Source organism: Tenrec ecaudatus, chromosome 1, assembly GCF_050624435.1.
Source record: "Tenrec ecaudatus isolate mTenEca1 chromosome 1, mTenEca1.hap1, whole genome shotgun sequence".
In the NCBI taxonomy this organism is placed as follows: domain Eukaryota; kingdom Metazoa; phylum Chordata; class Mammalia; order Afrosoricida; family Tenrecidae; genus Tenrec; species Tenrec ecaudatus.
This window is the reverse complement of record NC_134530.1, coordinates 65,961,592-65,973,726: the sequence shown is the minus strand read 5'-3', so window position 1 is coordinate 65,973,726 and position 12,135 is coordinate 65,961,592. Positions and strand designations below refer to the sequence as shown.

The 12,135-nt window shown below is 55.5% G+C and overlaps 1 protein-coding gene across 1 annotated transcript in view; it reads left to right on the top strand.

Annotated features, from left to right (window-relative positions):
- HIVEP3 (HIVEP zinc finger 3) overlaps positions 1-12,135 on the top strand; it is a 98,931-nt gene that overhangs the window by 39,282 nt on the left and 47,514 nt on the right. The window contains exons 2-3 of the mRNA XM_075554634.1: positions 1,015-6,621; positions 10,641-10,786. Coding sequence (XP_075410749.1) covers positions 1,576-6,621; positions 10,641-10,786 — 5,192 coding nt within the window. The 5' untranslated portion in view covers positions 1,015-1,575. The remainder of the gene's footprint in view (positions 1-1,014; positions 6,622-10,640; positions 10,787-12,135) is intronic.

The following is a 12,135-nucleotide window of genomic DNA, read 5'->3' as shown; positions in this document are numbered from 1 at the left end:
CTTGGTAAGGCTCCCACTTTTAAGCAACTTCCAGGGAATCCCTGAGGCACTGACCTTCTGGAAAGGCAGCAAATCTGGAGGAACCTGCCAGACCACGGTCCAATCAGGTGGCCACAGCTGTGTTAAGCTGAGTTTCCAGAGGTCGCGAGAGCGCTGTCCTTTCCGCTTTACCCTGAAGCATGGCCTCAGGACTAACCCGGAGGAAACGATGCTGAGTGATTGAGCCCCTCGAGGGCCCTTTCAAAGTCAGGGTGAGATAGAGATTAATACTAAGCCCGGAGCCAACTAACCCACCAGTACCACCTCCACCACCAGCCAGTGTTGGAACAGCAGCATCTACACCCGTGATCTCATTGGACCCACGGTGACCCGGAGGCGCACTGAGGCAGGAGCTGATGTCGCCCAGTTGGAGGTTAAGTGGTGACAGAGTTATAACCAGTTGCTACCAGTTAATTCCCACTCATGGGGACCCCGTGTGTGCAGTAGTAGAATAGGGCAGATAGGGGCTTTATTGGTTTGAGTAACTGATTTTTCAAAAATAGATCAATACGTCTTTCTTCCAAGGTGCCCCTTGTGGGGACTTCACTCTTCTACTTTTTGGTCAGCAGCTTGGTTCCCAGCTAAGTACTTGAGCTATTTGCACTACCCCGGGACTCGAACTTAGGCACACGAGTCCACCCCAGGGCAGGAAATGACATTGGGGCCTCTTGTCTCTTAACTGCCCTTCACGTCACAGAACCCTGCCCCGCCTTCTGCTCCCAGCACCTCACACCGCCATGGGCCTCAGAGCCATAGCAGGCGGCCAGCCACCCCAGCCCCACAAGAAAGCAGAATGGAGAGTGTGGGCCCTGGGGTACAGGAAGCTGGGGAGTTTGGATTTCTGTTTGCGTTTCCTGGTTAAACTGTTAGGAATGTTAGCCAGAGTTATGCTGAGTCCGCGCTGCGTACCCAGTGGGCAAGTCGTAGTAACGCTCTTCTCTCTTGTGTGTGTCTGCTTGGCCCCGATCCCTGCAGAAGAGCTTCATTTCTCCTCGACGGCCATTGACCTCCAGCTCCGGGTGAGACAGGAGAAGAGACCAGAACGAGGCCACCCTCGGCATCCAGAGTGGCTTCTTTCAGGCCAGAACCAGAGATGACTGGGCCACGGACACAGACGTCTCCGACCTTCCACAGTCTGCATAGCACACAGGGGACTTCCAGGGGGACACCTGCCACTGCCCACTGAAGTAATACAATGGCAATATTGACATCCTCCGTGACGTTTCCCAGACAGACACTCAGGCAGGAACTGCTGGTGCGTTTTCTGTCTGCAAAGTAGAGAGTCATGATGCACGATCGGAATGGTCCGGGCCCTGATGCCCTGCTCTGAGTCCACTCACAGCCAGTGACACTTGCAAAAAAAACAAAAACAAAACAAAACAAATAAGCACCCTCCCGAAGCTGTCTTTGGTCTGGTTTCTGCAGCGCTTGACCAATGTGGCAAAAGCCAGGCGCCTCCTTGGATCACTTAGCTTCCCCATAAATGCAGCCCACCCCAGCCCTCCCTGAATAGTATCTCCAGTCTCCGAGGAGGTCATGGATCCCGAACAAAGCGTCAAGGGCACCAAGAAGGCTGAGGGAAGTCCCCGGAAGCGGCTGACCAAAGGAGAGGCCATCCAGACCTGTGTTTCCTCCGGCACCCTGTACCCAGGTGGTGCCCCCGGGGCCACCCAGGAAAGCCCCCTCCAAGAGCTCCTAGCCCCGCAGCCCTTCCCGGGCTCCTCAGCAGTTCTTAGGGAAGGCTCTCAGGAGAAACCAAGCCAGCAGCAGAAACCCCCCAAGAGACCCTCCCTCGAAGCCTCCGTCCACATCTCGCAGCTTCCACCTCACCCTCTGACACCAGCATTCATGTCGCCCGGCAAGCCTGAGCATCTCCTGGAGGGCTCCACGTGGCAGCTGGTGGACCCCATGAGACCGGGGCCCTCGGGCTCCTTTGTGGCCCCTGGGATCCACCCACCGAGCCAGCTCCTGCCTTCCCATGCTTCCATCATCCCCCCGGAGGACCTGCCTGCCATCCCCAAGGTCTTTGTGCCCCGCTCCTCCCAGGTATCCCTAAAGCCCGCAGAAGAGGCGCACAAGAAGGAGAAGAAGCCCCAGAAGCCGGGCAAGTACATCTGCCAGTACTGCAACCGGCCATGCGCCAAGCCCAGCGTGCTCCAGAAGCACATCCGCTCACACACTGGCGAGAGGCCCTACCCCTGCGGGCCCTGCGGCTTCTCCTTCAAGACCAAGAGCAACCTCTACAAGCACAGGAAGTCCCATGCCCACCGCATCAAAGCTGGCCTGGCCTCGGGGATGGGCACTGAGGTGTACCCACCGGGCCTGGAGATGGAGAGGGTCCCCGGTGAAGAGTTCGAGGAGCCCACAGAGGGAGAAAGCACAGATTCCGAGGAGGAGACCGGGGCCCCGTCCAGCCACCCCCCGGAGGCCTCCCCGAGGCCCAAGCACCCCCTCCTTTCCAGCGGGGTGTACAGCTCCAGCCATGAGCACTGCTTCCTGTCCCAGTCCGGCACCTCCCAGTCTCTCGAGGACCCCACGCCCTTTGCGGAACCCTCGTCCGAGCACCCCGTGAGCCAGAAGCCCGAAGACACCCACACCATCAAGCAGAAGCTGGCCCTGCGCCTGAGCGAGAGGAAGAAGGTGAATGACGAGCAGGCCTTTCTGAGCCCCGGCAGCAAAGGGAGCACTGAGTCGGGCTATTTTTCCCGCTCCGAGAGTGCCGAGCAGCAGGTCAGCCCTCCCAACACCAACGCCAAGTCCTACGCTGAGATCATCTTCGGCAAATGTGGGCGCATCGGGCAGAGGACCACCATGCTGACGGCCAGCACCACCCAGCCCCTCCTGCCCCTGTCCACCGAAGACAAGCCCAGCCTGGTGCCTTTGTCTGTGCCCCGGACGCAGGTGATCGAGCACATCACCAAACTCATCACCATCAACGAGGCCGTGGTGGACACCAGCGAGATCGACAGCGTGAAGCCCCGGAGGAGCTCGCTGTCTCGGCGCAGCAGCATGGAGTCCCCCAAGGCCAGTCTCTACCGAGAAGCCCCGTCGGCAGCACACAGCGAGAAACTGAAGCCGGAAGCATCGATGCTGAGCCTCCAGCACCCACCCCCCACCACCCCCCCTGTGCCTCTCCTGAGAAGTCACTCAATGCCTTCGGCTGCCTGCACTCTCCGCACCCCACACCCCACCTTCCGAGGGAGCTACTCCTTCGATGACCACATCACCGACCCCGACGCCCTGAGCCGCAGTCACCTGTTGACCTCCTCCCACCCCCGGATGCTGAGGCGCCAACCGGCCATCGAACTCCCCTTGGGGGGCGAGTACAGCTCGGAGGAGGCTGGACCGAGCAAGAAAGACACCGCCTCCAAACCCACCGAAGAACTGGAACCCAAGGAGAGCGATCTCGCCAAAAAGACCAAGAAAGGACTGAAAACAAAAGGGATGGTCTATGAATGTAACATATGTGGTGCTCGGTACAAGAAGAGGGACAATTACGAAGCCCATAAGAAGTACTATTGCTCGGAGCTTCCGACACCCAAGCCCGTCTCCGTAGGTGCCCCCACGGCCTCGGACGCTGAGAAGAGTCCGGCCGAGCAGGAGCCCTGGTCCCAGATGCTGCATTACAAGCTCGGGGCCACCTTGGAGCTGACTCCCCTGAGGAAGCGGCGGAAAGAGAAAAGTCTGGGTGACGAGGAAGAGCCACCTGCCTTTGAGACCACGAAAGGGCAGTTCGGCAGCGCCGGGCCGTCAGAGGCAGCCCGGAGCCTTCCCCAGGCAGAGTCCACCAAGTCACCAGCAGAGCCAAGTAAATCAGTTTCCCCCTTAGAGGGACCCACCGGCTTCCAGCCGAGGACGCCCAAGGCAGGCTCCAGTTCAGAATCCGGGATGGAGAGGAGAGCCACGTCCAAAGAGATTTCAGTCATCCAGCACACCAGCTCCTTCGAGAAGTCCGACTCTATCGAGCAGTCCAGTAGCCTGGAAGGGGAAGACAAGACCCTGGGCCCCTTCTCATCACCCCCAGCTGCCCCACATGGCCGGCCGGCTCACTCCCTGCAGCCCCGGCTGGTCCGCCAGCCCAACATCCAGGTTCCAGAGATCCTGGTGACTGAGGAGCCCGATCGGCCCGAAGCGGAACCGGAGCCACCTGCTAAGGAGCCCGAGAAGACAGAGGAGTTCCAGTGGCCCCAGCGCAGCCAGACACTTGCCCAGCTGCCAGCCGAAAAGCTGCCCCCCAAGAAGAAGAGACTGCGGCTGGCAGAGATGGCCCAGTCATCGGGGGAGTCCAGCTTCGAGTCCTCCGTGTCCCTGACTCGCAGCCCAAGCCAGGAAAGCAGTATCTCACTGAGTGGGTCCAGCCTCTCAGCCTCCTTTGAGAGGGAAGATCATGGCAAATCGGAGACCCTGGGGCCCTTGGTAGACCCACGCTCCAAGCTCCTGGGCACTCACATGCTGACCGTCCCCAGCCACCACCCGCACTCCCGAGAGATGCGCAGATCAGCCTCTGAGCAGAGCCCCAACGTGCCCCACCCCAGCCAGATGACTGAGACCCGCAGCAAGTCATTTGACTGTGGCAGCTTGTCCTCGCCAGGCCCTTCCACACCAGCCCCAGCGGCTCCACCAGCTCCGGCAGCCCCGCCAGAGAGAAGGAAGTGCTTCCTGGTGAGACAAGCGTCTCTGAGCAGGCCTCCGGAAGCAGAGCTGGAAGCTGTCCCCAAAGGCAGACAGGAGAGTGAGGCCCCCCAGCCCTCATCCAGCAAATCATCTGCCAAAAGCTTATTGCCCCAGGTCTCCATGGCAGCCACCTCACACAGTGAGCACCCAGGAGACAAGAGCCAGGTGGCAGACAGACCTCCTCTGGGGTCCACACCGCCCTACACAGAAGCACTGCAGGTGTTCCCCCAACCCATAGCCCCACTGCCCTTGCAGGAGAAACCCTACCTGCCCCCTCCCGTCTCCCTCTTCTCCTTCCAGCACCTTTTGCAGCATGAGCCAGGCCAGTCTTCAGAATTCTTCTCCACCCAGGCCATGTCCAGTCTCCTGTCCTCGCCATACTCAATGCCCCCGCTTCCTCCCTCCTTATTTCAGCACTCACCTCTTCCTCTCCAACCTACCGTTCTGCACCCAGGCCAACTCCACCTCCCCCAGCTCATGCCTCACCCCACCACCATCCCCTTTCGGCAGCCCCCTTCCTATCTCCCCATGCCATACTCGGCCTCCTCAGCCCTCTCCTCGGGGTTTTTCCTGCCCCTGCAATCCCAATTTTCACTTCAGCTCCCAGGTGACGTGGAAAGTCACCTGCCCCCGCTCAAGACTAGCCTGGCCCCCCTGGTATCAGGAACGGCCGGCCTCTCCTCAACCACAGAGTACAGCAGAGACGTCCAACTGCCCCCCGTGCCTCTACCGCCCAGCTCCTCCACACCCACATCGGCACCTCCGCTGGCCCCACCCCCCTGCCCAGACACCATGGTGTCGCTGGTTGTGCCCGTCCGCATTCAGACCAACATGCCGGCCTATGGGAGCGCGATGTACACTACCCTCTCCCAGATCCTGGTCACCCAGTCCCAAGGCAGCTCAGCAACCATGGCTCTCCCCAAATTTGAGGAACCCCCATCCAAAGGGATAACCGTGTATGGGACAGAGGCTTTTGAGGTTGGTCCCCAATTGGCTGGAGTAAGTGAAGAACAAAGCAGAGGTTTTCCGACTCCCTACCTGAGAGTGCCTGTGACGCTGCCAGAAAGAAAAAGCACATCCCTGTCATCAGAGAGTGTCCTGAGCCTGGAGGGCAGTTCATCAGCAGCAGGAGGGAGCAAACGTGTCCTCTCGCCAGCTGGCAGCCTTGAACTTACCATGGAAACCCAGCAGCAAAAGAGGGTGAAGGAAGAGGAAGCTTCCAAGGCAGATGAAAAACTCGAGCTGGTAAAGCCATGCAGTGCCGTGCTTACCAGCACTGAGGATGGGAAAAGGCCAGAGAAATCCCACCCGGGCAGCCAGGGCCAGAGGGAGCTGGAAACACGGTCCAGTGTATCCTCAGATCCATTGGAGCCGAAGGAAACTCCTCCACTTGCTCACCCTACATTAGCCCGTGAGACCGCTCCAGGCTCAGAAGTCATGAAGGAATATGGCCAGTCACCTAGCAAACCTCACCGCAGGGCATTGCCCACACTGAGTGTAAAGAAGGAAGATTCCAAGGAACAACCCGACCTCCCTCCACAGATGCCTCCCAGCTCGCTGCCTCTTTCAGAAACATCCCCCAGACCAGCCAAGTCACAAGAAGGTATGGACTCAGAGAAGGTACTGCAGTTCCCCAGCCTCCACACGACCACTAATGTCAGTTGGTGCTATTTAAACTACATTAAGCCAAATCACATCCAGCATGCAGATAGGAGGTCCTCTGTTTACGCTGGTTGGTGCATAAGTTTGTACAACCCCAACCTTCCAGGGGTTTCCACTAAAGCTGCTTTGTCCCTCCTGAGGTCTAAGCAGAAGGTGAGCAAAGAGACATACACCATGGCCACAGCTCCGCATCCTGAGACAGGAAGGCTTGTGCCATCCAGCTCCTGCAAGCCCCGCATGACAGAGGTAAGTTCAGCCTTATTGTTCTCGCCATTACAAAAAAAAAGAAAGAAAAGAACCCTGGTGAGCTCTTAAAGCCACAATCTGCTCGAGCCCCATCTACAAAACCACAGCCAGGTGAATGGGAAGATTTCCCTTCTGAAAGCTGTGATTGGTCACCTTACAAGGGTACATGTTCATCGAGTTTCTTTGTCAGGTTGTCCCTTGCATCACTGGAATAGATACAATCCAGGGAAGTTAGCTATGAGGTAATCCTGCTTTCCCAGTGGCCTTGATTATAAAATCAAAGGTACAATTTCAGCAAAGAAAGACGTGATTCTTCAAAAAGATCTAGTTTGGAAACTTGGTTAATGGAAATACTGACAACAGTTTTAGAACCACTCCTTCATCACATGCTCATACCCTTTGTAGTTTGGGTCCTTTGCGACCTTTCTCCTTCCCCCATATCTGTGAATTCTCTCATTGGTACCACTTGAAATCTTCCTATTTCCTGAAATTCTATAATTTGACACAAACAGCTCTTGGAAAATCCCTTCCATCTTTTCTGTGAATGTTTAACATAGCTAATAGAGCTGGGCTGCAGGATCCCTCTTTACCACAGGCGGCAGTGTCACTCAAAGTTCCACTCATCTGTGCTGTGTGGTAGCCATAGGCCCTCACTAAGGTGTGGGAATTCACTCTTCCATTGCCTCTGATCTGAGCCTGCATCAGGAGCTATGAGATGAACTGGCACCCTGATCTGTAAATTCAGCAAGTGGGAAATTCTGTAATTCCGAGTTTGCATCAGACATAAGACACCTGTGTACCCTTAGAAGGCCAAAGATGTAACCCATGATGTGTTAGTTTGATTTGGCATCTGTGGAATAAGAATATGTTACTGAGCAGCCTGACTGTACCAGGCACTCTGCTGAACCCTTTGATCTCATCCATGCTGATTTCCACCATCTCCAGCCTAAGTCTGAGAGAACTGAGACTCAGAGGATAAGGGAGGCCATGGACATATGACAAATGGTTTACACACCCAGAATTTGAAGGCAGTCCTGTCTGACTGCAAAGATTCTTTCTTCTTGTCTCCTCATTTATGTAGGGGAAAATAACCTTGAAAGATTATTGATGATCGAAAGATGTTCATCGGTGTGGCTTCTGATCAGATGCTTTGATCAAATCAGGAAAAAAAATGTCCTCAAATAAATCATATTGCAGATAAAGGAGCAAAACTGTGTTCCATAACTTTCCATACATTCACTAAACAGACGTGCCTGGATGCGATTCATCATCACCAACGTACTCTCCAGGGGCACTTACTTGCCATGGTCATTCCCAAGATATCATTGTAATTACATTCATACTCCTAACTTGGTAAGCACTTACTCTGCTCCAGTGTTGTGCTAATCTTGACTGTCATGACCACCTTGAAAGTTAGGGGCCATATCACCATTTTGTAGATGAGAACACCAAAGTACAAAGTACAAAGGTCACATCCCTAAAGTAAATAGCAGGTCCTGGCTTCAAACTAGATTTCACCACAAAGCCTTTTCACGTGATCTAGGATGTCCCTGTGTGTCTGACAGCTAAACACTCAGTGGTTCATTTAAGAAAGGGAAGTGAATTGGGCTTCATTGATCTTGGTGCTCATTTGTATAAAATACTGCTTTACAAAACCTGCAGCCTGTCAACTTTATGTTTGACTCTCTGATTCCTAGCACATTTCCTCCCCCTACCAGATTCCTATGCACTGCCGTAACAAGACTACAGGACGGAGTAGAACTGTCCCTGCCTTGTCTTTCTCCCTCAGAGCTGGCTGGTGATTTCTAAGTGCTGGCTTTGCAATTAGAAGCCCAATGGGTAACCATGAATGGGTTACCAACCTCAAGGAGAGGAGTTTGAAACCACTAGGCACTCCTCTGGAGACAGATGGGGTTCTCTGCTCCTATGGAGCGTTATAGTCGTGCAGACCCACAGGGGCCATTCTACCCTGTCCTATAGGGCCACTTTGAGTCGGCATCGACTTGATGGCAGTAAGTTCATTTTTTTTAGTTTGAGCGCGTTCATACAACTACTTGGTCCAGGACTTTAATCATCCTTCTCCCTTCCCTTCCTCTCCCTCTCTCCCTCTCCAAACAATCTCCCAGTACAGCCCAATCCATCTTTAGACTGTGATTTGAGCGCAGTTCTTCATTCTACTGAGCTGACTCTTGTCGTTCGGTAGCTTCCTTTCTTTGTTAACAGCTCTGAAAAATTCCTTTGGACTTGGCCTATCTTGGCCTCTCCAGGCCCTTCCTCACGATCCTCGTGCAGGTCTGAGGAACCCTATCATGTTTATGTTTGGTCACAGGGTTTTTCAGTGGCTAAGCCCAGGAGAAACCTAAACATCTGCATGAGTTCACTTCCCACCCACACTCCTTTGCCTAGGTCTCTCCTACCTTTCATTCCCACGGAGATGGCTTTGGCAACCACCTGGCACTGCTGCAGAGATTAAGAACAAGAGGGTGGGTGCCTTCAAGAATTGCTTTGTGCACTTATTGTTCATAGTAGTATTGAAAAGCCAAAGTCAACCCTGGGCTCACTGGTACAGTGAATACTTTCATCCCAAACCAGCTCCCTCCAGCATACCCCAGACCCCAGGAGCTATGCCCTAGGCAACCCGGGGCACAGGCCAGGTGGGAGTGGGAACAGCTTCCCTGGAAATCCGGTGGGCAGGGGCAGAGGGAGCGGGGAGCTGGAAATCAGCTGGCTTCTGCTAAAGCAGCTCCCCAGACCCCCTTAGGGTGCCCCTCAAGCCCCAAGTCTGAGGAGCTCATTTGGGGATCACTGAGTGATAGAATGTGAGCTCATTGGCTTCTCAGACCCTATGATGCTGAGGGAGTTCATTCCCCCAGGGTAGCTTAGTCCACAGCAACCGATGTGGTGCTGGGCTTGAAGCCTCTTTCCTAACAAAGAGCCTTTGGCTTGGCTCCATCCGGGCTGACTCAGGGGACTGTGATTCTTAGGTCACCCCAGTACCAGGAGATGTGGTGGCTTCTCGCACAGGCTGAAAACAACATGAATCCTTGTGACTTTAGTGACATGAAGCTGGATAGGAACCGAATTCCTGGCGCTGCTAACACTACCACCACCACCACCACCACCCCACCCCCACTGGCCCCCCATCTCCAGCCTAACATCACTACTTCCTACACAAGGATTGACATGCCTTGCCCCCACCATCTGGAGGGTCAAAGAACCTCATCTCATTATAGCAGAGGCTAGTTTGGCAGCACAAGGCCAATGGCAGCCCTCCCCACCAGGCCTGGGTCTTTGTTTAGAGTAGAGCCTCCATTTGTCCTAGAACCTGCATCCCCCCTGGGCACATCAAACAACTTCACTGTGCTCTGAGCCTCCCTGGCTCAAATGCAGGAGGCATTCTGAGGTCAAGCTCCTCAGCCTGGATACAGCCTCTAGTACTGGCTTTGCAACCAGCATCCTGAGGCTGGAGACCTGTCCTCTCCTTCCAGCTCTACCCTGAACTTACTGCGTGCCCTCGGTGATCTTGAGCCACAGCTTCCTGATCTAAAAGAGAGCTGATCCAGTCAAATGCCACACAGGGCCCCAGGATAGATGGTAACAGGGAACCATACCAGAGAGACTGCCTGCCTGGGCCCACCTCCTGGGGACCACATTCCTGCCACTTTGCTTGCCCTAGATGAACATTATGGCTTCAATGTCTCCTCTTGTCATTAATCCTGCCAGAACATAGCTGCTTAAGATTTACTAAACCTCACCCAGAAAGGATCCACCCACTGGAGACCCTGGAGTGGGCAGACATCACTGGACTGGGAGAGACCCAAGCTCCTAAGCAAACACAGTGAAAAAGCAGAAATTGGGTTGGAAGGCAGGTTGTGGGGCTATGGCCTGGGGTTCGAGGCCTCCTAAGTCCAGTCCTGGAGCCCATGCAATACCCCAATGCCTTCCCCACTAGAGTTACGTTCCTGCTGAGAATGAGCCCTTTAACCAGCGATGGTTTTGTCATCCCCGTGGCGGGCCAGGTTCACCTCCCTTCGCTGGTTTCCCCGGAAGGCCAGAAAAATATAGCTAGAGCGGAGAAGGAAGAGGAGAAGCGAGGGAAACCGGAGGAGGACGCTCCTGCCTCCAAGAGAGGGGAGCCGGCGAGGATCAGAATCTTCGAAGGAGGGTAAGAAGCGCGTTTGGTTTTCAGCTTCTGCGGCCTGTGGCACGCACGGGCCGGCCAGTGGCCAGGTAGACCAGCCGTGTTCGGAGGCCGCGAGATCTCAAATGGCAGGCCTGTGGCTCTGAGGTTCCGGGCGGTGCCTTTCAGCAGACGTCGCCTTCAGGGGACTCACAGCTCACTCTGTGCTTCAGTGAGCTGGGTTCTCCGGTGCAGGGTGGGAGTGGGGGTGGGAGAGGGGTCCTCGTGCTGGTTAAGAATCTGGAAGTGTGTGGACTCCATGGTGAGTCTCTCCGGCCCTGCCTGCCTTTCAGGGTTCCCTGGAGGTCACCTCTGTATGCCCACGTGGCTACTTTGGTGTGTCTTTCCTGGGCCTCTGGTCTCTGGCTTTCCTGAGGGTGCTGGGTTCTGCCTCCAGCACACAGGCCCTCCAGCTGTCACGCCAGGGCTCAGGGCTGGCTCACCGGTTATTCCATATGGTGACTCTCATTGCTGGTGATTCGCCTTTGCTGCTCATCTTTGGAAACTGAAGAATGGAAATACCTCTGAACTCACAAATTGGGAGCCTCCAGGCTCCGGGGAGTTGGGGGGTGGGGGTGGGGCGAGACTTTCAGGCTTGCTTTGTGGAAGTTTTGTGCAAGCTGTGTTCTGTGTGGCCACGTGTTTGCTCCCTGGGACTTGGGGTGTATGTAAGCAGGTCCCGTGGTGTCTGTCTCAGGGTCCTCTGTCTATGTCTCTGGTGTCATTTCTGCAGCACTTGTCCTTCCTGACCCCGGGAGGGGGGGCATCGTGGGAAGGAACTCTCACCTCCTGGGGGGCATCCCGAGGAGTGGCCAGTGCAGGGCTCTCACTGGGGGGAGGGGGGACTATGATTCTTCAGAGATGCATGTTTTCAAGTCAAAGAGGGGACTCGGGTCTCCCCCATAAGGCTGCTGAGCTCCCTGAGGCTACCCGTCTACAGCCTTCGGTGCCCTGACCAGCCAGGTTTCAGGGGAGAAGGGACTTGGAAATGGGAAGGGGGACAGTGGTAGATTGTCACCGTGAATAGAGGGAACCAGGGAGGGTGAGCACCTTGCAGTGGTTGTAGTGGGGCACTCCTCCTTGCAGGGGTGTGGGGGAGAAACATCCTTTCCCCAATCCCAAGACCAATTCTGCAGAGGAACCCTGGACCACAGGTGCAAAGGCATGGCCTCGCCATTTGGGGAGGGAAGGGTTTCGGCTCCTGCTGTATGGTTAGAGCACCCCGGTGTGTTTCTGGGTCCTCCTGTCAACGGGCCTTCTCCAAGGCCACCAGGAAGACATCACAGCTGGGGCATAGCTGGTCTCAGGGACTCGGGGGCTTCCGGGCCCAGCTT